Consider the following 25,387-nt stretch of genomic DNA (forward strand, 5'->3'; position numbering starts at 1 on the left):
GTGGGAAAGAGAGAGAGAGAGAGAGAGAGAGAGAGAGAGAGAGAGAGAGAGAGAGAGAGAGAGATAGTGTCAGGCTGAGAGCCTCGTAGGCTTTGGTATGCACTGCTCTATGTCGGGCTGCTCCCAGGAGCCAGATGGAACCAGCTGAGAAAGATGCTCAAATTTGTCATATTTAGGATCCTCACAAAAAGCTCCTAAGGAAAGGAGAATATTCCTCACATCTCGAATGCTTGAAGAGTCCACTCTTTCCGATGATGATTTTTCATTATTCCTCTTTAATAATAAACAATCAAATGACATGCTTATAAAATGGATGCATCTACCTGAGGAAGACATTTTATATCTTTTCCCTAGTTATCATCTCTCTTTGCAAACCACTGATTTCAGAGTCACTATTTGGAGCCTAAGACTTGGTTCTCAGTGTTGAGCTGCACTGAAGGAAATAATATTCTCTTTATTTTACCTTTCTTATCTTCTGCCTTTTCCTCCCGAGGTGGTGTTTTCTCAGATACAGAGCCATTACCTTCTTCAGGCTGCCCTACATTCTCCTCTCGGGTGGATTCCTCTCCGATGGGTATCATGTGCCCGTTTGAATTTTCAAAGTTAACTGTTACATCTCCATCTAAAATGGGAAAGAAACACCTAGATGTCTAACTTGATGGCTTTCTTAAAAACCAGTTTCCAGCTAATATGATTACAGGATCCGGGTTTGTGTTTTTATCCCGAGGAACCAAATCACTGTGTCTTACTAAGTAATTTACCTAAAACAAAAAAAGCTAGAAAAATCCTTAGTCTTGGGAAAAGCAACTATGGAGGGAAAAAAATCCTCATCCCACTTCAAGACAGTCAAAACAATTAGCCTAATTCTATGATCCTCAGATAGCAGCCTCTCTGTTCTTGGGCTTAGATTTTGTTGAAGTTATAATTTCAGTGTTTTGTTTTGTTTTGAAATCCAGAAACTGAATGGTGAAAGGAATAATCTGCAAAATGGAATAAACACTTTAACATGCACCAAAGACACAAGGTACACAAATAACATGAAATGTAATTACACATACAAACAATCAGGGGACAATAAGAAAATCTCCAAGCAGTACCGTCTTCAGAATATATTATTATATATATGATATATTAACTTCACACAGATCTAAGTGCCACTCTGTCCAGAGAATAGATGGTACCAAGCTTAATTTTATTTATTTATTTATTTATTTATTTATTTTTATTTTTTATTTTTTGTTACTGGGGATCGAACTCTTAATTTAATTTTTATTTTCTTACTTATGGAAAGACTAAAATGTACTCGGGAAATTGTTATATATAACTAACCAAAAAAATCCCTCAGATAGCATAATAATAACTAAAAAATACTAGGTGAAAAAAACACATAAAAAGTAATTACAGAATTTAAAAAAACTCACAGCTAAAAACAAAATTTCTAATGTATAAATCAAATAATTTTAATCACTGACATTTCATATTTTCTGAGGGTTTCTAAAATGAAAGAGGTTTTACAGAAACTTTTAATTCAGTGACTGTTGGAAAGATTACCCTTAAGTCCATCTATGGAAAAATGTAAGAGGCTCTGCTATTTTTGTAAAAGTAAAATTAATTAATTGAAGTATTAATTTAGCAAACTTGAAGAAATGTATGATTAGAGCTGCTTGTGAGCAATTTTTGATTAGTTTTATTTTGGCAATCATTATAAAACACAGACCATTTACCAAATTTTCATTGCTTTAACAATAGAATTCATTGGCCTTCTGGACAAAAACAGGCAGGATACTTTAATAAGTAAAATAGATATATGGAATTATGTTATGCCCAAAATGGAAACATGATTGTTGTTCAGTCATATAATTTCTAAGGATCTATATTCTCATTTCTATATAAAACTAAAATAGACAATGATTGCAGGCAATAACATTTACATGAATCTTAATTCTTTCAGCAGAATTAATATAAGAATTATTGTATCCCCAGCAGTTAGCCATTAAAAAAAAATGGAGAAGACACAATATACCTAGAAAAACTGAAAATGATATAAAAATGGATAATTCCATTCTTTGTATAGAAATCTTCACTTTATGTTAGCACAAAATTTAAGTTGTTTTCTTTGATTTTAGTTGGCAATAAATATATGTTAAAGTCATGTTAATGACAACTTAATTCAATTTTAAGCAATTCTACTTAAATTTTTTAGTTGGTTATATAACTGATTTCTTAAAAAGTAAAGATAGAGATAAAAAATTTGAGTCACAAAAAGAAATTGCATTATCACACGATAGCAACACTCAACAATATGGAAAGATACTTACTTTGAGGCATGAAATATAACTAGTGATATAAATATAACTGTAGAAAGAAGACATATCTGTAATAAATATGGAATTCAAGAATGAAACAGAGAAGAACTGAAAGCATTAATTAATTAATTAGCACATTACTGAAAAGTTTTTCTAATATTTTGCTAAGAAAATTGTTTCCAAATTGAAATAGGTTAAATCCTTGATGGAGCACATGAGAGTAAGCAAAGGAAGGCACAAGAAGATGCGGAGGTTGATATGAGTTGCAGGAAGGGGTCCAGGCCCACAAGCCTTGCAGGAGCATTAGTATGCAAAAAACAAGAACTCAAATCACTGTAAGCTTAAAATAAAAAGCAAAGAAAGCACAAACAAGTAAATTCAAGAGTGTCTGAAAGAGCTTACCCCTTTCTGGTAAGCAAGGGCATACAGGAAGGAGTTAAAGAACAACTGTGAGAGGAAAATCATGTCTGACCAAAAGGTAAGGGACTCACTAGAAAGGGTAAAACTTACCCCATTAGAGAACCAGAAAGGAGCAGAGTGTGGCAGACAGGCCAAGACAGGCCACATGTTAAAGCTGAGGGAAAAGATGGAAGGAAAGAACCACAGGTAAGAGCTCAACTTGCACTGGACCATGTGTCCTCTTCTCAGGACAGATCAACATCTGGGATACAGGACTGAAGTGAAAACCTGGTATAAAAAGGACGATCTCAGTAGAACAGCAATAAAGGCTGACAGTGAGGGTATGGGATAGGATGGCTGAGGTCAAACCCTGGGCACCTGAAGAGACATAAAAATTCTATCGACCCTTGAGAAAAGGGCATAACTGACAAGCACTGTCGGTCCAAGAGGACCAATGCTGAGAAGGAAGCTGCAGTGGCAGGGGAGGAGGCTCTCACCAGGGAGGCAGCTCCCAGTCTCTGCCTCCGAAATTCTCAGGGGAACCGTTGTTTGAGAACTTGACACAAACCTATCTTCTCCAGCCTAGGGGCCGAAAGAGAGGATTTTATGTACAATATGCACCTTCGGGGACTTGGAAATGCTACGCGATTTTTATAGTTCTGTATGGACACCATGCAAAAGGTAAAAGAAAGTGAAATTCAATAGATTAGGATTTCCCAATCGTTAAGCCTTTTGTATTATGTTTAGGCTAAAAATTGGCGTGTCCTTTTATGTTTTAAAACTTCCAATGTTCAGCTGCAAAAGATAAACAAAATGTTAAAGTCAGATTTCAAGAAATAAATATATGTTGCCCAAACAGTTTAACAGATTAGGCAAAATAAAATCCAACTAGTATTAAGCATTAAAAAAAAAAAACCTGATCATTATTACATATCTTCAGAAAAAGTAAAATAACGTTCTACTAGCAACTTTTAATTAGGATAAAAATGGATCTTTAGTCTCCATCTTTAAATCTGCTTTTCAGTGGTAAATTTTAGATTTTCTTCTTCATTGAAATATTTTCCAAAAAAGGCATCAAAGCAATGCACTGGACACTCCACAAAACTGATGGTTTAGGGTACACCTGCCAATGGCTATGTAATTTCTCTGCTGCTTCCAGACAGACTGGACCCGAGAAGAATTCTGGTATTTGTGTGCCCACTTTCAAATTAAAAAGGTTAAAGATGTGCATTTTTTTTAATTTTAAAAAGCTGCAGACAGGAAATAAATAGCTTCAAGGTAATAGAAAATTGGACAAGACATAAAGTTCCTTTATAAAGTTGAGTGAGAAAAGTCTGACAGGTTAAAAATGAAAATAAAATAGCTAGAATTGTAAAAATGCAATTAAGATAGCATTACTGCACTTGCTCCAGATCCCCAACCCTCTTTTTTGAGGTAGGAGTAAAACAGCAGAGCATTTCCAGTTTTCATTTTGGAATTTTTTGGATACTGGAAAAAGCATGTCATTTCAATTTATAAATGGCAAATGACAAAAAATATTAAGTTCTTTCCAAGGAACATCTGTCAGGAAATGAGAAGTACTACTATTTCAATTTCAAATTAACAGCATTTTAATTGTTCTCATAAAGTTTCAATAATATTACTTTACCTCCAATACACCCAGAAGGAAGACCTGAGGTAAATCAACAATGCCAGAGCAAAATTCCTTTAGCTTTAACAGTAGTTAAAGACAATCATTCAGCATTATTCATTTGAAGAAATAACAATGCTGGTGTATATTTTGAGGGCCAATCCTGGTTCCAATCTAGCCCTTGTCTGTTCTAAGCAACATTTTCCCTCTTGAGAGGTTAGAGAAAAAAAGAATAAAGATTAGAGCAAAGAAAAAAATACCTGGAAATAATCCTTGTTAGTGACAAAGTAAGAGGCAACTAGATTCAAAGAAAAGGAAAGAGAAAATACTGGAAAAATTACTCGAGAGAAAGCAGATTCCTTTGCTCATCCACGCCTTATGCTTGTACATGTGAGTGTATTACAAAGAACAAGGGTGAGTTTGTCATCTTTTTACTAATAACCTGAAGAAATACATAAGGCATGAATAAGTTAAAACTGCATTTACTCAAACAATTGAGTTTAACTTGAATGGAAACATTAAAGCTTAAGAACAGAGAAGATGTCATGTGAGTTTTGTATTTTTATCTGCATCTGTAGGCACCAAAGTACCTGCAGAGAGGTCTGGGTTTAGCATGATCTGCGGCAAAGGATTCACCAGAAAACTCACTGGATTTCTTTTCTGTAACATTTAGGATTCCCTGCAGTCCTCAGCAGCATTCCAAATTAAAGCAAGATTCTTGGAGTACATTACTCGTTGCTTTGTCTGACAAGGACCATAATCACTTTAAATTTCAAAAGAAAATGAAAGAAAGACCAGGGAATGAAGGATTAAATTAATTTAATTATGATTAATTTCCTCACCTTGATCAGGCAATTCCTTAATCACGCCCCTTCTTATCAGCTCCTCTCTACTTTGTCTGGTGGATATCTTCCTCTCTAACACTTTCAAAAAGAATAAGCACAGGTAAGAATCAAGTCATTGCTTACAATAATCATGAATAACATTCCAAGTAGAATCTAGTACACCCATTCTGATCACTTTAGGGCCCTAACTCTCAAGGTTATTCACAGCCTAGCAAAACATGTTTGGAGTTAAACCAGCATAGCTAGGATAACAGCAAATGATGTCAACCCAGCCACTGTCCCTGGTTTTTCAAATGATGATCTTTGACCAAGAATCCAGACATACTACTCCATATCAACTACAGCATATAGGCCGCCTCACCTCAAGATATTTCTTTATTTAGTAACAGTGCACTCTAAAACACATGCTTGTATGGACGCACAGGATACACATTTGTATGTTTAAGAACAAAAGCCATCCACAAACTTCCAGGAAATATTCAGTGAACTCCTGAATTTCTCAGGGAGGAATGTTTTCCTCTTACACCAATGTACTACAAAGTGCAACACAGCAGGTTTCAAGTCTCCCATACTCTCAAAGGTTTTCTCTCTTATACTCTCAAAATCTAGATGGTTCTGGTCTACCTCCTGAGAAACCCCATGTCTTTGGAGGACAGAGAAGGGACGGAAGAATGGGCAGCTTTGACAGGTATGTCGAAGGTGTGAACTCCTCACTGGTTCTTCCTTCTTCAAGATGAAATTGATATTCCTGCTACAACTTTAGAATGGGGCTTGGGAGAGCCACAGCAAGACCTCAGTAGGTTCCTTTATTTGTGCTAACTTTAGTCCTTGAACCCTACAAGTCTAGGCAGCTGTACCTTCGTGTCCCACTTTTAGAGGCCAAGAAGGAATGCAAACTTTACACATGGTCACGTCATGTACTAATCCTTTGAGTCAACCTTCCCCAAAGATCCTCGATTCAAAAAGTAGCCCAGCACAGCACAGATGAGCTAGATATGGGGCCCGGAGCACCGTGAAGGAAAAGAAACATACACTGGTGGAGCCCAGGTACAGTTATCCTTGATTTCTGACCCATCCTAAGATTCCTACTCCTGGCCACATAATTTGCAAATCCAAGAACTTCTCTGCATGGCACAATATCAAGTAACCTAAAGCCAAAGGGAAGCCTGTGACTCTGGCCCATGTCTTGACACATACAAAGGGAATGCAGGACAATACAAGAACACATCTCCTCTGTGCTTTAGGTGGCCTGAAAGGAGGACACTGAAGCGGGGGAGAGGGGCAGGGGAGAGAGGGGGAGAGGGGGGGAGAGACAGAGGGAGAGAGAGAGACAGAGAGAGAGAGAGAGGATGTACTTGCGTTAGGCAGGAGCTTTGTAGCTCGTACATGAAAGTCTTCGGTAAGTGTTTACTAATGGCATAACCCAGAATAGCAACACTTAGGCTCTCTTGATGAAATCCACTTTTTTTTTCCTGATCACTAAGAACTGCAACGTGTGTGTGTGTGTGTGTGTGTGTGTGTGTGGGTCTGTCTGTCTGTGTGTTTTACCCTGGTTGCTATAAGGTCGAAATGAAACTTGATATTTAGTTATAAATAATTCATGCTCTTCCTCTATGACTTGATTTCATTTTATTACTATATAAACACACTCCTTGCTGTAAGTTCTGTCAAACATTTTGCATAGTCAGGATATAAAAAAAACAAGAACTTGAGTGAATAAGTGAGCGAATGAATGGTCAAAAGAGTGACAATGAACACTGGCTGAGTTTCAGGAGGGACTCACGGAGAAGCCTCCCCTCCCTTCCTGTAGATGACTCTCCCACCCCCATCCGCCACCCAAAGGGGAAAAGCCACAGCTCATGCCAGGGGCGGTGACTTCAAGGGAAAAAGTTAACCAGGCACAGAGACGCAAAGTTAACCCACAGCAGTGCTTTTGTATAAGAAGAGTGCTGTTATTTAAATGCAGTTTCACTTTGTTCAGACTCTTGTCAAAGAAGAGAGAATGGGCATCAACACAGGCAGCTACACAAAACCAGCCCAAGGGGATAGGAGAACACTGCCCAGAGTGTGCAGGTGGGTTAGAAGGGCGCTGGGCACCACGGTCTCCCAGAGATGGTTCAAACCCAGTCAGGCTTGCAGGGGCGCCTGGGCTGTGGCAGGATTCTGAAGACTTCCCCCAACAGGCATCTGGTCCCCATTCTTGGGATGGGCCCAGGGACCCCAGCCGATCACCTGACGTTTGAGGCTGGGGTAGCAACTGCAAAGGCAGTCACTGCTGGTGTCAGGGTGGACCACAGTCCCCACACACTGCACATCACAACGCCGTTCTATGTCCACCCTTTGCTCATACGAAACAGAACTCTTTGTTTACTGCTTCTGCAAAGTCGTTTAAAAGGCAACATGGTTGTCCAGAGACCTTGGTGCTAGTTCCAGGACCTTGGGCGGTCAGCTCAAGCTCCTCAGACTCGAACCCGTGACTTATAAAAAAGAGGGTCAAGATTCACGGATCACTAAGGACAGCTCATCCAGCTCACAGATTCTATGATCCTGCATCATAAATAAAGGCTGCTCTGTAACCTCTGCTTCAGGCACCTTTAAAAACTTTCACTCTTCTACTAAAAACACATCTAAGAGTCTGGATTGAGTCCCAGTCACATTCCTGCCTTTCCATTATGGATCCCTGAGGATTCTTTAGCTTGAATTTGGGGTTTTCTGTTGCTTTTGTTTGAACATAATCTCAGCTAAAATTCCTCCTCTTCACCCTTGTGAAGTTGAAATTCCTTGTTTCTTTCTTGTAAATGCTGGGACTTTGAAGCAGCAGTGTTGGCTTCCTGCCAACGATAAAAACCAACAGCTTTGTTCTTCTGCTCTACCTTCAATAAACAGGTCCTGATAGGAAAATGTCATTGGCTATTTGTTTGGTCTTTGGCTGAGAGCATTTTTTAACATACAATGCAGATAACTGTGTACGGGGGCCCATGAGAACAAGCTGCAGGCCACTGAGCATGGAAGGTATGTTGTTGGGCACAAAATCCCAACCCCTCCTCTCACTGAAGTACAAGTATCTCATTCTTCACCTTTCAAAATATTTGCCTCGTGTTTATACAGTGTGTGTGTGTTTGCTGAGTGCATTCACTGGACGCCCTTCCCAGGCTCAGAAAGCTTTTGCAGCAGCGTGAATCTGACAGGTCATTCCAGTTCGCCGTGCCACACCAGGCAGCAGCATCGCAGGACCATCCTTGAAGTGCGCTGCCTGCTTTCAAAGTTGCCCAGACAGGATGCCCACTTTCCTGGCCAGCCCACTGCCACCATCGATCCCCCCATTTTAAGGAGGTGTTCCTCACAAGGCATCCAGATTTCGCTCTCAAGAACGTCTGCACCTGAGTCAAACCCACGCTGGCCACGGCTCTAGACCATAGGAAGTCAGTTTGTGAGTGGGAAACAACAGGAGCCTGCACCACTTGCAAAGCAGGGTATGGAATCCTCTAGAACCTCATGCCAGGTCTCGCACCAGCTGTTCTTTGCCTTCGATACACTAACCTGGGCAAAAGCATTAAAATTGGGGGTGGGGGTCCCCACAGGTGTAGCATGACCAAAATATTGCCAAGGAAGAGACAAGTGGATGTAGTGGCTTGGTCTCTCCATGAAAAGTATCGTCACCAGTTGAGAAAATAAATGGCTCATGGTTATTCGTTTTTATCCTAACTGAAAAAAGCACGAGTGACTCTTCGAGATCAAGCAAAACTAGATTTCTCTATCACTCTTTTTGTGTGAATTAATGTTCTGACATTTCAGTTCTGATCACAACAGCACAGAGTGTCAATCTCTCTAGGAAGTGGAAGACCTAAAAGCTTCCATCTTCCCGACTTGTACTATGGCTTTGAAAACCTTCCAGTGGCAGCCACCTTGCTTTGGATAGCATCTCCACTCCTCAGCATGGGTCTTCTAAGGTGGACCCCTGAGGATGTCCCTTCTCCCACCTGCCTGTCTCCTAACCACCCATCCCTGGCTGTCTGACCTAGCCCTTGCAGGTTCATCCTGGATGTGTGTCCCTACATGGTGGCCGCTGTCTTTGCCAACATGCCATTTCTCCAGAATGGCTCATTCCATCATGTCCTTCAAGCCCTGCTCAAAGGCGGCCTCATTAGGAACCCCTTTGGTGCATACCAGATGTAGAATAACTTGCTCCCTTTCCTGTCTTTATCCATCTCCTTTTTCCTGCAAACTCTGTACGTACTTGATCTCAATGGGACCCACAGCTCTGTTTGGCTTACTGCTGTGCCCTCACTTGTGACCTACAGTTTATCCGCACTCAAAATATATGTGCATTTGCTAAATAAATGGAGTAGTAATTAAAATGGTCTTGCTTCCTACCTCCTCCTAGCTCCTAATTTAGGAGAAAGCAAGCGAGGCTGGTGGCAAAACCTTCAGGAACAAAAGCTTTCTGTCTTCTCCCTCCTCTTCTCGTTGGCTGGGCCAGTCTAAGGGAAAATTCTGTTTTCTGTCCTAGGGATCATCTGAAAAAGCCTCTGTATGCCCCAAAGAAGGGAGGCTATAGTGTGTGGGGCATAGACATAGCAGTTAGTAGGGTGTAGTACACAAGTGGCTAGCTCTTCATAAATTACAAATGATTTATGATGTCCTTCTGGGCATGGAACAGCAGCCGTGGAGCCTGCTGCATACGCCACCAGTTCCTTTCTGTGGAGACTTGGCCTGGATTTCATATTACTCTGGAAGTATCTGTGAGAGTAAATCTTGTAGTCAACAAGTCACTTGTGTTTTCATTTGGTGAGGAAAGAGAGTCCTGATTCTCACTTCTAACACCATTTAGTGACCGAACAAAACAGAGGAGCAAAGAGGAGACCATGAAATAAGCATGCCTGGTTATCTTCTTGGGCCTGAGTAGTGAATGGGCTTTACTGTTAACTGTGAGAAACAGAAAAGCACTTTTCCAATGGGGAAAATGTTCTAGAAGAGCTGGCATGGCTTTGCTCCTCCGTCTTCAGTAGCAGTTACAGGAAACAGAAAGTGAGAAAATGGGTCTCCTTTCTGAAAGACCCTTCACTGAGGCACAGGTAGACAAGTCATGGAAAGAAATCACTACCCTCATGTTACCCAACAGGACATTTGCAAAAACCTGCCAAAACATCCCAGGAATGTAAAGCAGAGAAATACAGCCAACATTCCCACCTAGAAAACACTCAGGAGCTGGCATTTTCTTGTTTATCCAATCATGCCACTCCCCTCCTTAGCTATCCTCTAATGACAGAGGGAGCTGAGCTCCTGGGAGCTGGGCAGTGCTGGCTCTCACTGGCCCTGCTGACCACCCCTCGCCTCGCTCTTTGTCCCCCTCTTTTCCATAAGCCCCATATTAATCAGACTTTCCTCTCTTCACTTCCTGTACCTCTTTAGCTCCAATCCTTCGTTTACTATTTCTTCTTTCTCAAATCAGACTATTTTTCTAATTGCCCTGGGAAATCTTCCACAGAGTTTGAAATCACCTTCAAACAGTGCCTTCTAGAGGGCCATCTCACTATCTCAGTTACTTCAAGTAACTTCTCTGGGACTCGGCTCTTTCATCTGCGAATGGGATAAGAGCCGCCAGCTTTCGCACTCTTTTGAGATTACATGACATTGCAGATGAAGTGTGCATTCTTGTGCCTAGAGTCTAGAAAGTGTTCAGCAAGTATCACCTATTACCGTTACGTTTGTTCTATGTTTTTGTACGTTGTTCATTGCTAAGCGCACATGTACGTAGTTGTATATCCACATGACTCTATACTCACATGAGGGATGTCTTCTTTACCATTTAACCTTCATCGTGACAAAAATAACATTACACAGAGCAGTATTTGGGATCCAAATGTCTCTTGGGAGAGAGGGGAGGGAGAATATGTCTAGTTATCATTTTCTATTTCTTTCTGAAACAGTCTCCTGATCCCCCCTTTTGGGAAACTACTTTACCTCTCTCTTCCTGTATGTGAGGTTAACAGTCCTGCATGCTAGGTTCTAAGATTTATCCAATCAGAGCCCAGTATCTCCCTGGCACTGGTGATTGGTTCAGAAAGGGGCGTGTACCCAATTTGTACCAATAAGGTCCAAGCCCCCAAAATTTTCCCAAAGGAGAAAAGCAAGGCTTTCTCTTTCTTCTGGAGCTGATAAAATTAGCTGAATATGAGCCTAGAGTGGCTAGTGGGCTTCCTGACTCTATAAGAGGAGAACATAAATTAAAAACAAACAAACAAACAAACAAAAAACCAATACATTGAAACAGATTAAATGTGGGGAGGGGCAGATTCCTAACCATAGCTTTTAAGCACCTGGATCCAATCATGCCTGAAGGTTGAATGGCCCTGGGTTTTTCAGTTACATGAACCAATAAATTCCCTTTCACATAAGCCTGCTCGATCCATCAGCAGTAAAGAGCCTTACCTACCCAAAAAGCATCAAATAAATGTTTTTAAATTGAAAATTTCTCCGGCAAAGACCACAGATTCTCTAGGTTGGCAGGGTAGAAATATGAAAGGAGAACTAAATAGACCCTCTTTTCCTCTCTAGAGTCTCAGGCTTCTTCAGGCCTTGTGAAAGAGGAAGATGGAGAGATGTACATCCCTTCCTCCTCTTGAGAAATGAATGTCACAATTTCCTCCCAGAAAGCTGATAGTAATCCTCTATGTATTTGGTGTGTAGAGAATATTTTCCTATCAATACATCCAAGTATCCTCAAAGATAGCCTAAGCAATTACTCTTATTTCCCTCATACGAATAGTGATAATGCAATTTAGAGGCTAAACACCCTCCCAGTCACACAGCTAGAATCTGGCTGAACCCCATGCATCTAACCCAAAGCCTGTCACTTTGCCTGCTCCAATCTATGCTGGTCATTATAAAGATTCAACCCTGCCACAAGACATATGACGCTTCCTAATTTTCCTTCAAGCCATCAGACATTTCATTTTAAATGAATAATTTTTAGACAGGTCAAATCAGAAAAAACTACAGTGAAAATCATAGCTCTTGCCCTCTCCACCATCCATTCAAATTGAATCTCATCCTAACTCCAAACAATCACAACTCTTATTAGTCTTCTGTACCCTCTAGATTTTCCTGGGTGAATTCAAGTATTCATTGTACTCTTTGCCTTTTGTAGATAAAAGGTGGGATGTCTCACAAGGTGTTGGCATTATGCTTTTTCTTTGAACAAATGTACGTCATACTTTAAAATTTCACGTGGTGAGTCTGTCAGAGAAGGTTGAGGTGCAAAGAGAAAAGAGGGGATTGTCTTTGGCTCGTGCAAAGAGCAGAAGCCAAAAGTCACTCCTATTTCTAGAGGAGGTGAGCTGGGAAAAGCTATGGTAGGTCAACCCCATGGGTCCCATGGTTTTTATTCCCTAGAGGTAAAGTTTCAGGACTTGAACAATGAGCAATTTCTCAGTCTCAGATGGGCCAGGAAGTACAAGTCATCTCAGGGGAGTAATTAGAGGCCAAGACTCATATGCTACGTGAAGCACAGGCTGCCTGTCCTTCCTCTTTCCACAATACTCTTGCAGACCCATGAACAACATCAATGCCTAAGACAGATGCTTCTGGATTCATTCAGTTCAATAAAAAATGTGTGTGCTTCTATTTCCTGTTTCATTACAGTGGAAGAGTATACGCCCAAGATATGGCGAGATCACAGAGGGAACTGGTGTTTGAAATAAAGATAATGATAATCATCCCTAGAATAATTACCACCTGACTGCATACCACAAGGAACAGGCTACAGATCTATCCGAAGAAATGAGACTCAGCTCTAAATGGCAATGGAGTTTCTCAAAATAGATCATAAGCAATGTCCATTACAGAAGAAGCTACAGAGAGCCTAAACTTTTCATAGCCCTCTCCACGATCCATTTTTCTCCCCATGACCTGTTCTCAAGCAGTCGTGAACACTGCAGAGACTTGACAGCTTTGATCAAGAGGGAGTATCTCAGTCAGGGATGGTGACATGCACCCATAATCCCAGCATTCTGGAAGGCTGATGCAGGAAGATCACAAGTCAAAGCCCAACTGGGGAGGCTGAGGCAGGAGGATCACTGTGAGTTTGAGGCCAGCCTGGGCTACATTGTGAGTTCCAGATCAGTCTCAACTACATAGTGAGAACCTGTCTCAAAAAACAAACAACAAAACAAAAAGCCCAACTTGGGAAATTTAGAAACAAACACATAAAGGGGATGTAATGTGCTAGGGACACAGCTCAGTGTGAAGGCGATGTCTGGGTTAAATTACACACACACACACACACACACACACACACAATCTCATTTCACCTTTGACTGTGCAGTCAGTGGTAGGAAAGTTTAGATACGAAATACATCTCAGTGATATGATTCAGCTTAAGACATTCTTACTCATTTAAATATCTCATTCTATGGCCTGGATAAGGCATTTGAAATTTTTCATATCTTAGGCCAATATTTTTATGGGGTGGGTGGGGAATGTATAACCTCTAATAGTTGGTCCTTCTTTAGTTAACCTATGAACAGTATATGTTAAAACATCATCAACTCAAACTAGTACGCAGGAGGACTAGCCAGTTTAAATTAGTAAGGTGTGAGCAGAAATTTTCTAAAATCTATGCTTCTTAGTTAAACATATATATGTAATTAGACTAGCTTTCTGAAGATGATTAAAAAGTTTGTTTTCTTAACAATTCACACATTTCTCTCTTCTACCAACCATCTTCCTACACAACAGAATCACAAATTTGTACAGAGCGGAGTTCTTCTGGCGAAGCTGGTTTAGTACTAGACTAAGTGAGGAAGGCTAAACTACCTGATACCTGATGGATCCCATAGTAATCAATGGATGAAGGGTCACTTAACTGAAGTTTTTACTTTCCAATAAACACAGAAAAACAGGGTTTTGGAAAATGTGATTTTTTGCTACATCTGAAATTATAATGATTAAAGTTTGGCATCAAAGCTAAATCAATTTTGATGTAATCCTTTCTCCCAATAATGTCACCCCTCACTGTTTTAATTTTCTGATTGTTAGGATGATATCAGAGTCTCATTATTCTTCTTGAAAACCGAAAAATTAAGAAAATGGATCAGAAAAAAATCGATATGTATACTCCTCTCATTATATGAGTATATACTATACAATAGACTTCTAAAATATATATGTGAATATATTCTTAAAAGGCCTAGCATATGTTCTGAGTGGTAGTCTATACACAGAAATCTATTATATATGATATAATCACATATAACAGTTCACAAAATTGTACACTAAGTACTTTTCTAGATAATATTCATGTAGAAGTTAATATAATATTCAATATACTTTTATATAATAGAATACTTCTATATAGGAAGTATTCTACCCTCTGAGAATGCATCTTTACATTCTAATCTAGTCCCTGCAACTTAGCAGGTAACCACAGGCAAACTTCTAAATTTCTCTGAGTCTCTGTTTCCATGTATGAAAACAGAGGTATAAAAACCTAAGATAGATACTAAAATAATTAAGATAACTTATGAAGTGTTTTGCACAAGTACAAACTAACTAAATATTCTTCTCCCCTTCTTCCCATTTCCCTGTATATGTTTGCACTGATAAAATTTTACACATGTGTCATATTGTAAAATCCAAAGTATTTTTACTTTGCTATACTTATGAACTTAAAGGTAGCATGATACAGGATTTAAGAATGAAGACTCAAACCAGACACCCAACATTCTAAGATACTAACCAGGAGCCCCGGAAATTAGAGTAATTTATTTAACTTTTCTGTGTTTCACTACTCATTCATTTTAAACAAACTCAGAAAATAATGCCAGCAATCTGTCAACATCTGATTTTGAGTTGATGATTAAACTACCATTAATGCTTTGCACTTGGCTTATCCATGGTTTTCTTTAAAAACAAATTATAAGCATTGGGAGGGGAATGGAGTTTTGCAAGATGGACAAGTTCAAGGAGATCGGCTGCACAGCAATGTGAATTTAATCAATACTACTCATCTGTACCCTTAAAAATAGTTAAGATGGTAACTTTTAGGTTCTGTGTTTTTTTTCTACCACTGTTAAAAAAATTAAATTATAAAACAGTTTTGGACTACAGTGTGTTACATAAAATCTGAGATGAAAATAAATGAAAAGAAATTTTCACTACACTGATATATGAGGAATTTTCAGTTTTTCAGGATTCAGTCTTCTTCCTAACCATGTGTTTATCCTGTTCTCCTCCTTGTATAGCCTTTCACGCACATCTTATAATAAGCACTAAGTAAACACTTGTCATTTGGAATAAAGAAACATCACGAGTACCAGTTTCAAAACCTAGACAGTATGCATTTGGGAAGTGCATTGGAAGAAAACTCAGACCAAAAAAAAAAAAAAAAAAAAAAAAAAAAAAAAAAAATTGTTCTAAGCAAATGCTTTTCACCTAACACAAAAAAGGTAAGAATTAAGGTGGCAACCTACATTCCAAGTGGGAAACAGCTCAGGAAAATATGTAATCCAAAAAACAGTCACTTTCCAAGACTTAGTCCTACTGATAAGAGCTGGATTCATATCACAGGATGAAAAAAGACTAAACAAAACCACAATGGGAAATAATATGCAAAGGAAATAAAATAATGAACTTTCCTGACACGAGTTTTCTGACCCAGGCCACAAGGAGTTCTGTAGTACTTTTAAAAGTGTTTAAAGTGGCACCGTTCCAAAGGAAAATGAAATTAGGAAATTATCCACCCGAGTAAGGGATATAAACAATGGATCCTCTCTTAAAACAATGCAAACTCACTTGTCTCACCCCGATGGAAACCACATTTTATTAAGAGATTGATGGGAACATTGCTCCTGTCCTCCACATCCCCCTTAGGAATCACATGTGACAGAGAAAAGAAGGAAAGTAAGTTAACAGTAATGCACTGCGGCTTAGTGAGCATTTTTTAAAAAATGTCATTATAATCAGAAACTAGAAAAGAGGTAGTGTCCAGGACTTCATTGAGAGGATTTCTATACAATGCTCAGAGAAACCGTTTTGCTTCCCATAGAATTTCCCCTGGAAAAGACTGGGTTCATGAGATACTAGGGAGCTCCATGGGGCCATGAATTTAAATCCAAAGCTCAGCTTGGATCAAACAAACAAGATCCCATTCTCCAGAATGTACGGGACGCCAGGAAATCTCCTCAACTCCATTAAGAAACAAGGGCTTATGGTTTATATTAATCTGCAGAAGGTGGGGCCTGGTAGGCTGGCCATTCTGGCTATTTTAAACTTGTGATAGAAGGTTCCCATATTTATGAAACCACTAATTTCAATTGTGACAAATGCACATAAACCTAGCTCTCGTATTAGTCTGTCCCATAAATGGGCTCTACCACTCTAACAGACCCACAATGAATAATAAATACTTCATAAATAAAAAGTGGGGCCATGATTCTTTCCATCCAAGTGTTTATGGAAGGACTGAATCCAGAAAAAGATATACATATAACTGGTTTTATAAATTTAATTTTATTTTTTTTGTACTGGGGATTGAACTCCAGACCTTGCACTTGCGAGGCAGATGGCAGAACCACTGAGCTAAAGCCCCAGCCTGAACCACCGTATATTTTTAAGAAAACAATAGAAGAGCTTTTTATGTATGGTAGAAATATGACACATGTGTCTTCTGACCAGAGAATTTCTAACACTCATTCAGCCTAAATTTAATTTTATTTTTTTTGTACTGGGGATTGAACTCCAGACCTTGCACTTGCGAGGCAGATGGCAGAACCACTGAGCTAAAGCCCCAGCCTGAACCACCGTATATTTTTAAGAAAACAATAGAAGAGCTTTTTATGTATGGTAGAAATATGACACATGTGTCTTCTGACCAGAGAATTTCTAACACTCATTCAGCCTAAGGTCAGTTATATAATACAAATAGTTGAACTAACACACAAGCCCTTCTCTGCCTCCTTTTTTAATTCATGATGCCCTCTCACTGACCTTTTATGTTGTCAAACCCAGGAACATACAGCTACCTCAGTTCATTTTCCATTCATGAGGATACGTCCCTACTCTATCCATTAAGTTGGTAAAATATTCATTTTGGCTATTAAGGCCTTTCAGAGTTTTTAAACAACTTTCATTGACATGACCCTATAAAAGGACTGAAAATGAGCATACTTTAATCCCTCCCATATTAGCACTTTACAAATCACATAGATTCATGTGATAAGGCCTATCAGGACCCTTTTATTACTTCATTCATTTCACAAACACTTACAGAATGTTTAACATAGGTCAAGCAGTATTCTAGTTGCTTCAGGATCTTATCAGAGAAGAAGACATGAATTCTTGTCCATGTGGAATTTAAAACCTAGTGGCAAATGGGGCCAGAAAGCAAACAATAGCAAACGACTTCTAAATATTGGAAGGCAAAATGTGTTAGGTAAATGAAATAAGTAAGAAAAAGAGGAATCTTGAGTGCTAGGAAAACTACTTCATACCCACCTGGATGGTTAGAATAAAAAAGATAAATAATAACACATGTTGCCCAGAGTATGAAGAACTAGAATGCCTGCACACTGCTGGTGGGACTATAAAATGCGGTAGCCACTTTGGTTAACACTGGCAGTCTCTCAAAAAGTTAAGCATAATTAACCTATGACTCACTAATTCTATTTCTAGGTAAATAACCGAGAGAAGAGGAAGATATATGCCCACACAATAACTTACACACAAATGCCCCTAACAACACTATTCATTAAAAACTCAAAAGAGAAACAACCCCAAATCCATCAACTGATTAATGGATAAATAAAATGTAACTTATTCATGCAAGGGAATATTCTTCCACAAAGTAAAGCAATAAAGCACCAGTACATGCTGCAAAACAGAAGGTGAGCAGTAAGGAAATCTGCAGGAAGAGTCATGCCTGGTTTTCCATTTCAAAGCACCAGCGTGCCTATCAAGACTTACATAAGAAAAAAGGGAGTTAAATTACCCTGTAACTATTAAAGAAATTAAATTTATTAAAGATGAGTGTCACTGTAATACCAAAACCAGACAAACAGTACAACACATACAAGAAAACTACAGAACAATATCACCAGTTCTTAGCACCATCCTCTAACCAACTGAGCCAACTAGCTGGCTAAATATCCATCATAATCCAGCAAAAAGTGAAAGGAATAATAAACCACAGCTAGGTGAAGTCTACCCAGGAGTACAAAACCGGTTCAATGTTCAAAAATGCATCAACATAACCAAACATAACAATAGTCTAAAGAAGAAAATATCCACGATAATATTAATACAGAAAAAGCATTTGAGAAATTCAACATCTATGTGTACATAATAAATACTGTCAGAAAATCAGGTACAAAAAGGAACTTCCTCAACCTGATAAAGTGCACTGAGAAATAACCCTAAGCAAACATCCTACTTAATGAATGCTTTTCCCCTAAGGATGAGTACAAAGAAAGGAGGTTCACTTTCATCTTTCCAGTTGATGTGTAGACCTACCGCTAAAGGCAAGAAAAGAAATAAAAGGCATATTAACTAGAAAAGAAGAAATAAAACCATTCTCATTGACAGATGACATAATTAACTGTGTAGAGAACCCAAGGGAGAAACTTCACGAGGACTACTAGAACTAATAAGTGAGCTTATCATGTGGTATGATATAATCATATTTCTAAAAGCTAGCAGTGAACAACTGGAAATTAATATTTATAATATTTAAATATATATTTATATCATTTACAATAGCTTAAGGGAACAAATACTTAGGTATAAATCTAATACTGTTTTCTCTAAATTTAAAATGCTATTTAAAGAAAGTGAAGAGCCAATTTAATGGACAGGCACATTCGGTTATACATTAGAAGCTTCAACAAGATAAAGATATCAATTCTACCCAAATTGCAATACAGTTTTAATGTGATTCCACCAAAATCCCAACAGATTATATACTGAGAATATAATCAAACTGACTCAAAAATATAAATAGGAAGGCAAAGCAATTAATTATTTAAAAACAATTAAAAAATAATCAAGTTGGAAAAATAACACAACCTAATTTTCATACTTAAAAAGCTACAGTAATCAAATCAAGAAAGTATGATATTTGCAAATAGACACATAGTTTAAGAGAACAGAACAGCCTGTCCAGAAATAGACCACACATATGTGGCCAATTAATTTTTGACAAAGGTGCAAAAGCAATTCAGTGTGGAAAAGTGAGTCTTTCCAACAAATGCTGTTGCAAGTACTTAAGCAAGATACCAAAAACATAATTGGGAAAGACGAAAAAAGATAAATTGTACCTCATGAAAATTAAGAAATTTTGTTCTATAAAAGACACTGTTAAGGAATGAAAAGATAAGCTACAATATGGCAGGAAATATTTCCAAACATTTCTGCCAAAGGCATTATACTAGGAAATATAAAGTGCTCTTAAAGCTAAATGTAAATAAAACAAAAATCCAATAAAAATTGTCCAGAAGACTTGAACTGACTTTTTCCAATGAGGATATATGGAACAAAAATATACTCATTTATTTTTAAAATGGTAAAATGGCAATTCAATAGAAAAAGCATAGTCTTTTCAACAAATAGAATCAAAATAACTAGAGATCTATATGTGAGAAATGATGTGTCCATTTAAACCTCATACTTTACATAAAAATTATCACTAAATTAATTCTAGATCTAAATATAAAGCTATGAAAGCTTTAGAAGTAAATCTAGAAGAAAAAATCTCTGTGATCCGGAGTTAAGGAAAGAAATCTGTGACATCGCACCAAAAGCATGATTGATAAAGAAAAATTAATAAATGACTATCAAAGCTGACATTTTTGCTTTGTAACTTATTATGAGAATGAAAAGATAAACTATAGAAAATGTTTGTAAATCACATCCAACTAGTAACTTTATTAAGAACCGAGTAAAAGACTTGGACGGAAACTTTACAAACTTGGACATGTAGAAGGCAGATACTACATGAAAACCAGTTCAGTATCACTAGCTACTGAGGAAATCCAGATTTAAACCATGACAAATACCACTACGTACCTACTAGAAGGTCTAACACTAAACCAGTGACTACATATCTGTGTTCATATCAACTCTAGAGATCAGTCAAGATGTGGAAACAATCCATGTCTACTATAAACAAGTGGATCAATAAAATGTGGTATCCTGTGCAGCCTTCATAAGCTACAGCATAGAGGAAAAGGCACTACTCAGAGTGAAACAAAGTAGCCACAGAAGGACAAACACCAGGTGATTCTACTAACATGAGGGAATTAAGGTACTCAAACTCAGAGAAAGCGGAAGAAAGGGGCCAGGCACAGTGATGCACACATATAGTCCGGCTACTAGAGAGGCTCAGGTGGGAGGGACGGCTTGGGCCCACGAGCTCAAGACCTGCTGGGAACACAGTGTAACCCTGTCTCAGAAAGAGCAGAGGGAGGGAGGGAGGAAGGAGGGAAGGAGGAGGGAGAGAGGGAAGGAAGGACGGATGGATGGATGGATGGATGGATGGATTACCAGAGGACAAAAGAAAGTTGTTCAATAGGTATAGAGTTTCAGTTCTGCAAAATGAAAAACTTCTGGTGATCTGTTTTCACAACAAAGTAAAACATCTAACATTACTGAACGGCACATTTAAAAATTATTAAGATGATACATTTCATATATTTTTACAGTAATAAAAAGTGATGACAATTCCTGAATGATTCCATTTAGGACATTCTCAAAAGGACAAAACTAGAGCGAAGGATTGATCAGTGGCTGCCAGAGGATGGCCGATGGGGGTTGGGTGCCCAGGCATTTGTGACAGCACCAGGGTACTGCAGAGAGACTTCCGGTCCCGATTGTGGGAGCGGTGACACAAAACTACGCACGTACTGAAACTTTTAGAACGGTACACACACATGCACACCTGGAAAAACAAAGGATAAAAAATTCTAAGTGATGCATGACCAAGAGAATGACCTCTCTTGAGCAGGTCATGATTTCAGCGGCAGCTACGGAAGCTGTTGTTGGGGGGAAGGGAGTTGTACGTCAAAGGAAAATCTCGGAAGTCTGCACCGGAGTTGTCACAAAGGACAGATATTTCTGATGTGGTCCATGGCAGCAGCCAGAGAGAAAGGCCGGGAGGGAAGAAGTTTTTGGAAAAGCCAGGTAGCTGTTCCTGTTTCCTAAAAGGGCAAGGGGGTGACATAGTTGGCACAAAGCAGTGCTAGCACAAAACTCAACCTGAGGGGCTGCAGGCAGTCGGGGAATGCTAGGTGTCATCTTCAGGGAATACTTCCGGGAAGGTTGCCCAGAACATCTCCCTATGACCCTGAGGGCCAGACTGCAGAAGCCAATCCAACCACCTCTAGGCTAGGACCTTTATCTTGCTTCTTCGAGAGGAGTCGCTAAGAGACAAACTGTAAATATAAAGCAATGTTCACACTAAAAGGGGAGGCAAGAAAAGTTAGGGCACATCCGTGCTTGCTCTGGTCTGGAAAAGTTGAAAGATGTCAAAGAGTAGAAAAACAATACAGTGAAGGAGATGACTGAGAAAAATGGTTTGAGGAAGAAAAGAGAAACCCAAAGTCCAGCTGAGAGACTGACAGGACAAAAACACCGAACAGAGAAGTAAACATGCAGCAGGTGAGAGACAGGAAGACCGCCAGCCCACGGACACCGGGCCAAGGGGAAGGACAGGGCCACACCCCTCACTAGCCCACTGCTCGCTGTGATTCCCAGGAACATCTTCCTGAGATTCCAGCAGCATGTGCCTGGGGATTTTCCCTCCACAGAGGACTTGCTCATCAGAACCGCAAGTCACAGAGTGGCCCCCGGGGAGCCAGAGCTGCCAGCCCCACAGCCCTGCACAGCTCATGGGAAGAATGCTGTCCTCATGCCAGGTGCCTCTGAGCATGTGATGCCCTAACGCCGGCGATGTTTATCCATGGAAATAACTGTCCTCCCCAGAAGTAATCGCAATGGTCCCGCTTACTAGTCGGAAGTCCTGGTAGCAAAGAGAAAGGCAGCAAAGGTGACCTGTGTGTTCTCTCTGAAGAAGACAAGTGAAAAGCTGTTCATGTTGATAGTGTGGAGGACGAGGTCTGATCTGTCTGGATGACTAAATCCAGCTGACAGTGTGAATCTGGCAAAACACGACATCCATTACATGAAAATACATGTCACAGCCCGGGAGGACACTCACCGAACTGACCAATTAAAGATAAGTTGAAAGTTGACTTAGGGAGTGAGGAAAGCACCCAGCTAATAGTATACACCTGGATACCATGTAGGACAGCAGCCAGGGCAGAAAAGCAATGTTAGAGACTCTCAATGGAAAAAAAAAATACAAGAAGCTTGGGCTTGGGGTTCTTTCATTCTTTTTTTGTTTTTTTGAGACTGACCTGGAACTCACTATATAGTCCAAGCTAGTCTTAAACTCACAGTGATCCTCCTGCCTCAGCCTCCTGAGTGCTGTGATTACAGGTGTGTGTTACCATGCCTGGGAAAAACTTTCCTTTTTTTTTTTTTCCTTTGGTACCAGGGATCGAACTCAGGATCGTGTGCTTGCGAGATAGGCAGCAGAAACACTGGGCTAAATCACAATCCTTGGAGAAGACTTCGAAGCAAAGGAGACCTGAGATGTCAGCCTATGAAAGTCCTTGCGATACAGTGCACAGGATTCCCGAAGACTTGAAAGAGACAGAGTTGGCACAGAGGAAGCCAACTGTCAGGAGGAAGCATGGATGTCAGAGCTTTATCGGGAAGGTATGCACCTGCGGGAATATGCAAGGAAGGCAGGGGACTAGTGCCAGAGAACACGGAGAAGAGGGCGCACAGAAAGAATTTAAAGTAGATTGTGATGAAGCAGCAAAGTGCATCAGCCAGGTAGGAGGACTGGATGATGTTTCCACATGTGAAATATCAAATAAACAGAGAGGTGGCAGGCAGGGTGATGGCAGATTTTGACTCTTTAGGCATTTATAAGATACTTATATCCTACTGATAAATTATTTTAATAACAAGATGAGTCCCTATTTTGGACTCCATTCTATATAATGAAAATGTGGTTGTGGAGCAAAAATTCCAAGAATTTTGCAGAATTAGCTTAGCATGGAAACTAGCCAAGAAAGGACAGGTGAAGTAGAGCCACACACAAGGCCACAGTGGAGACTATGAGACAAAGAGACCTGTCAGACTTACTGCTTTTTCTTTTCTTTCCGTATGGGGATCAAACTTGCACTTGCCAGGTAGGCATGGCATCCCTGGGCTACATCCTCAGCCCTGGGCTTATTTCCTCAGGACATCCTGCCTGGAATCTAAACAATTTTATACGCTCCTAGAGTGAGACACTCTAACATGGAAAATAGTGACAGGGACTGAAAGAACTTTAAGAAGAGATGGAAGGATCATCACGTAACAGTGCCTAGTAGGATAAATGTAATACCCTAATACCATCTCCCGTCATGTAACGAGAGTGAAACATTCTGGGATATGTGCACTTGGGCCATTTTATCACTGTTCAAATATACAAGAATGTCCTTATAATCTTATGAGGCCATCATCACATATGTGGCTCATCACTGACTAAAACATCAGCATGCGGCCAGGACTGTGTATCAGCTCATGTACATATGTACGCGTACGCATGTAGACACATGCACTAGTGCATAGTTAGAAAGAGTGGAAATGATCTGTTTAGGTCAACAGAAAAGAAGACTTCCCCACAACTGAGCTGGGAATGAGGGGTTTAAGAAGAAGGTCTGGGATTCCCTGTCATCAGTCGCTCGCTGTGGGATGATTCCTGCCCAGAGAGAAGCAGATGGCCGGCAAGGCCTTTGACAATCCTAAAATTCCCAATTTCCAATGAAGACTCATTAAGTGTTTGACTATAATAATAAATAGTATTTGGCTGTTTTTTTTTTAACTTTACTAATATCAGGTCTTGGGTATATTATGGATGAAATTAGTGTTTGTAAGTTCATTCAGGATCTAAATGCAGTCCCCTCGGGACACCATCAATGTGTATGTTAGGGATGCTTTGTAGCTGAAGTCAACTATGCATCATTTCAATTTCTAAAGGCACTGTGAGTTGGAATGGATGTTACCACCATCACCAAAACACACACACACACACACGTGCACACACACACACAAACATTAATTTCACCCATAATATACCCAACACCTGATATCAGTAAAGTTTAAAAAAAACAGCTAAATACTATTTTTTTATGAGTCTTCATTGTTGTATGTTGGGAAATGGATTCTCTCCTTTTACTCCAATATGATGAGAGGGCGAAAATGATACTTGAGAGCACTTCCACCTTCTTAGTGGGATGAGATATACAGAAAAAAGTCAAAATACTGTCATTTATTAATGCAAACAGAGCAGTCCTTAACAAATAACACCTGGGAAAGTCCTTTAGCACTGCCCTGTTTTATGAGATATGGTAAATAATCCCAAGCAGCAGCATTATGTCTCTGCAGCTATGGAGAATATTCTACTTTACTATGACAAAACATCATTTTGATCTTATCCAACCACGCTTCTCCATGTGCACTGCTGAAATCAGAGCTGTCAGCTAGAACAAAACTATTCTTCAGACCAAATCCTTTACTAGGAAAAACCATGTATTGGCATCACCTGTCAAGGACTTAGCACTATTTAGTTGGCAGGAAGTCATCTTTCAGGGATGAAACAAAGTGTAATGGTCAAAATCACTGGCTACAGAGCCTTCTTGCTTGGGTTCCAATGCAGCCTTTGTGTTTCCTTGGAGAACTCAATGGAACTTCCAGGGTCTTGCTCATCCGTAGAAGTGGATAACAGTAGCACTTGAATTCTGTAAGGTTGTTTAGATGATTCAATGAGTTAATATGAATAAAGTTCTTAAGGCAGAACTTGATACAATGTAGCACTCAGAAAACTAGCCATTATAATTACCAGGGAGTGTAGAGCACTTCAGTGAACCACAGCTTTGACCAGCTGACTCTCTCCAAGTTAATCTGATTCCTAGAATGCTGATAGTTATCTAAAAATCTAGACAGGCATTCCTTTCCCATTATTAACAAGGCAAATAAAAGTAACTATTTTAATGGAGATAAATTGCTTTGATTTTCTTTGGGAGTATAACTTACTTTTATTAAGAGCAAAAGATAGGCAAGACAAAACTTCTCTAATTATTTTATCATCTTCTTAATAG

The 25,387-nt window shown here is 39.4% G+C and overlaps 1 protein-coding gene across 1 annotated transcript in view; it reads right to left on the reverse strand.

Moving 5' to 3' along the window:
• Positions 1-25,387, reverse strand: part of Phactr2 (phosphatase and actin regulator 2) — a 172,993-nt gene that overhangs the window by 49,008 nt on the left and 98,598 nt on the right. The window contains exons 3-4 of the mRNA XM_010626613.3: positions 5,178-5,258; positions 464-622 (exon numbers count right to left, since the gene is read on the reverse strand). Of these exons, the coding sequence (XP_010624915.1) occupies positions 464-622; positions 5,178-5,258 (240 nt within the window). The remainder of the gene's footprint in view (positions 1-463; positions 623-5,177; positions 5,259-25,387) is intronic.

The sequence above is a fragment of the Fukomys damarensis genome, unplaced genomic scaffold (assembly GCF_012274545.1).
Source record: "Fukomys damarensis isolate Sample0158 unplaced genomic scaffold, DMR_v1.0_HiC HiC_scaffold_14, whole genome shotgun sequence".
Classification (NCBI taxonomy): domain Eukaryota; kingdom Metazoa; phylum Chordata; class Mammalia; order Rodentia; family Bathyergidae; genus Fukomys; species Fukomys damarensis.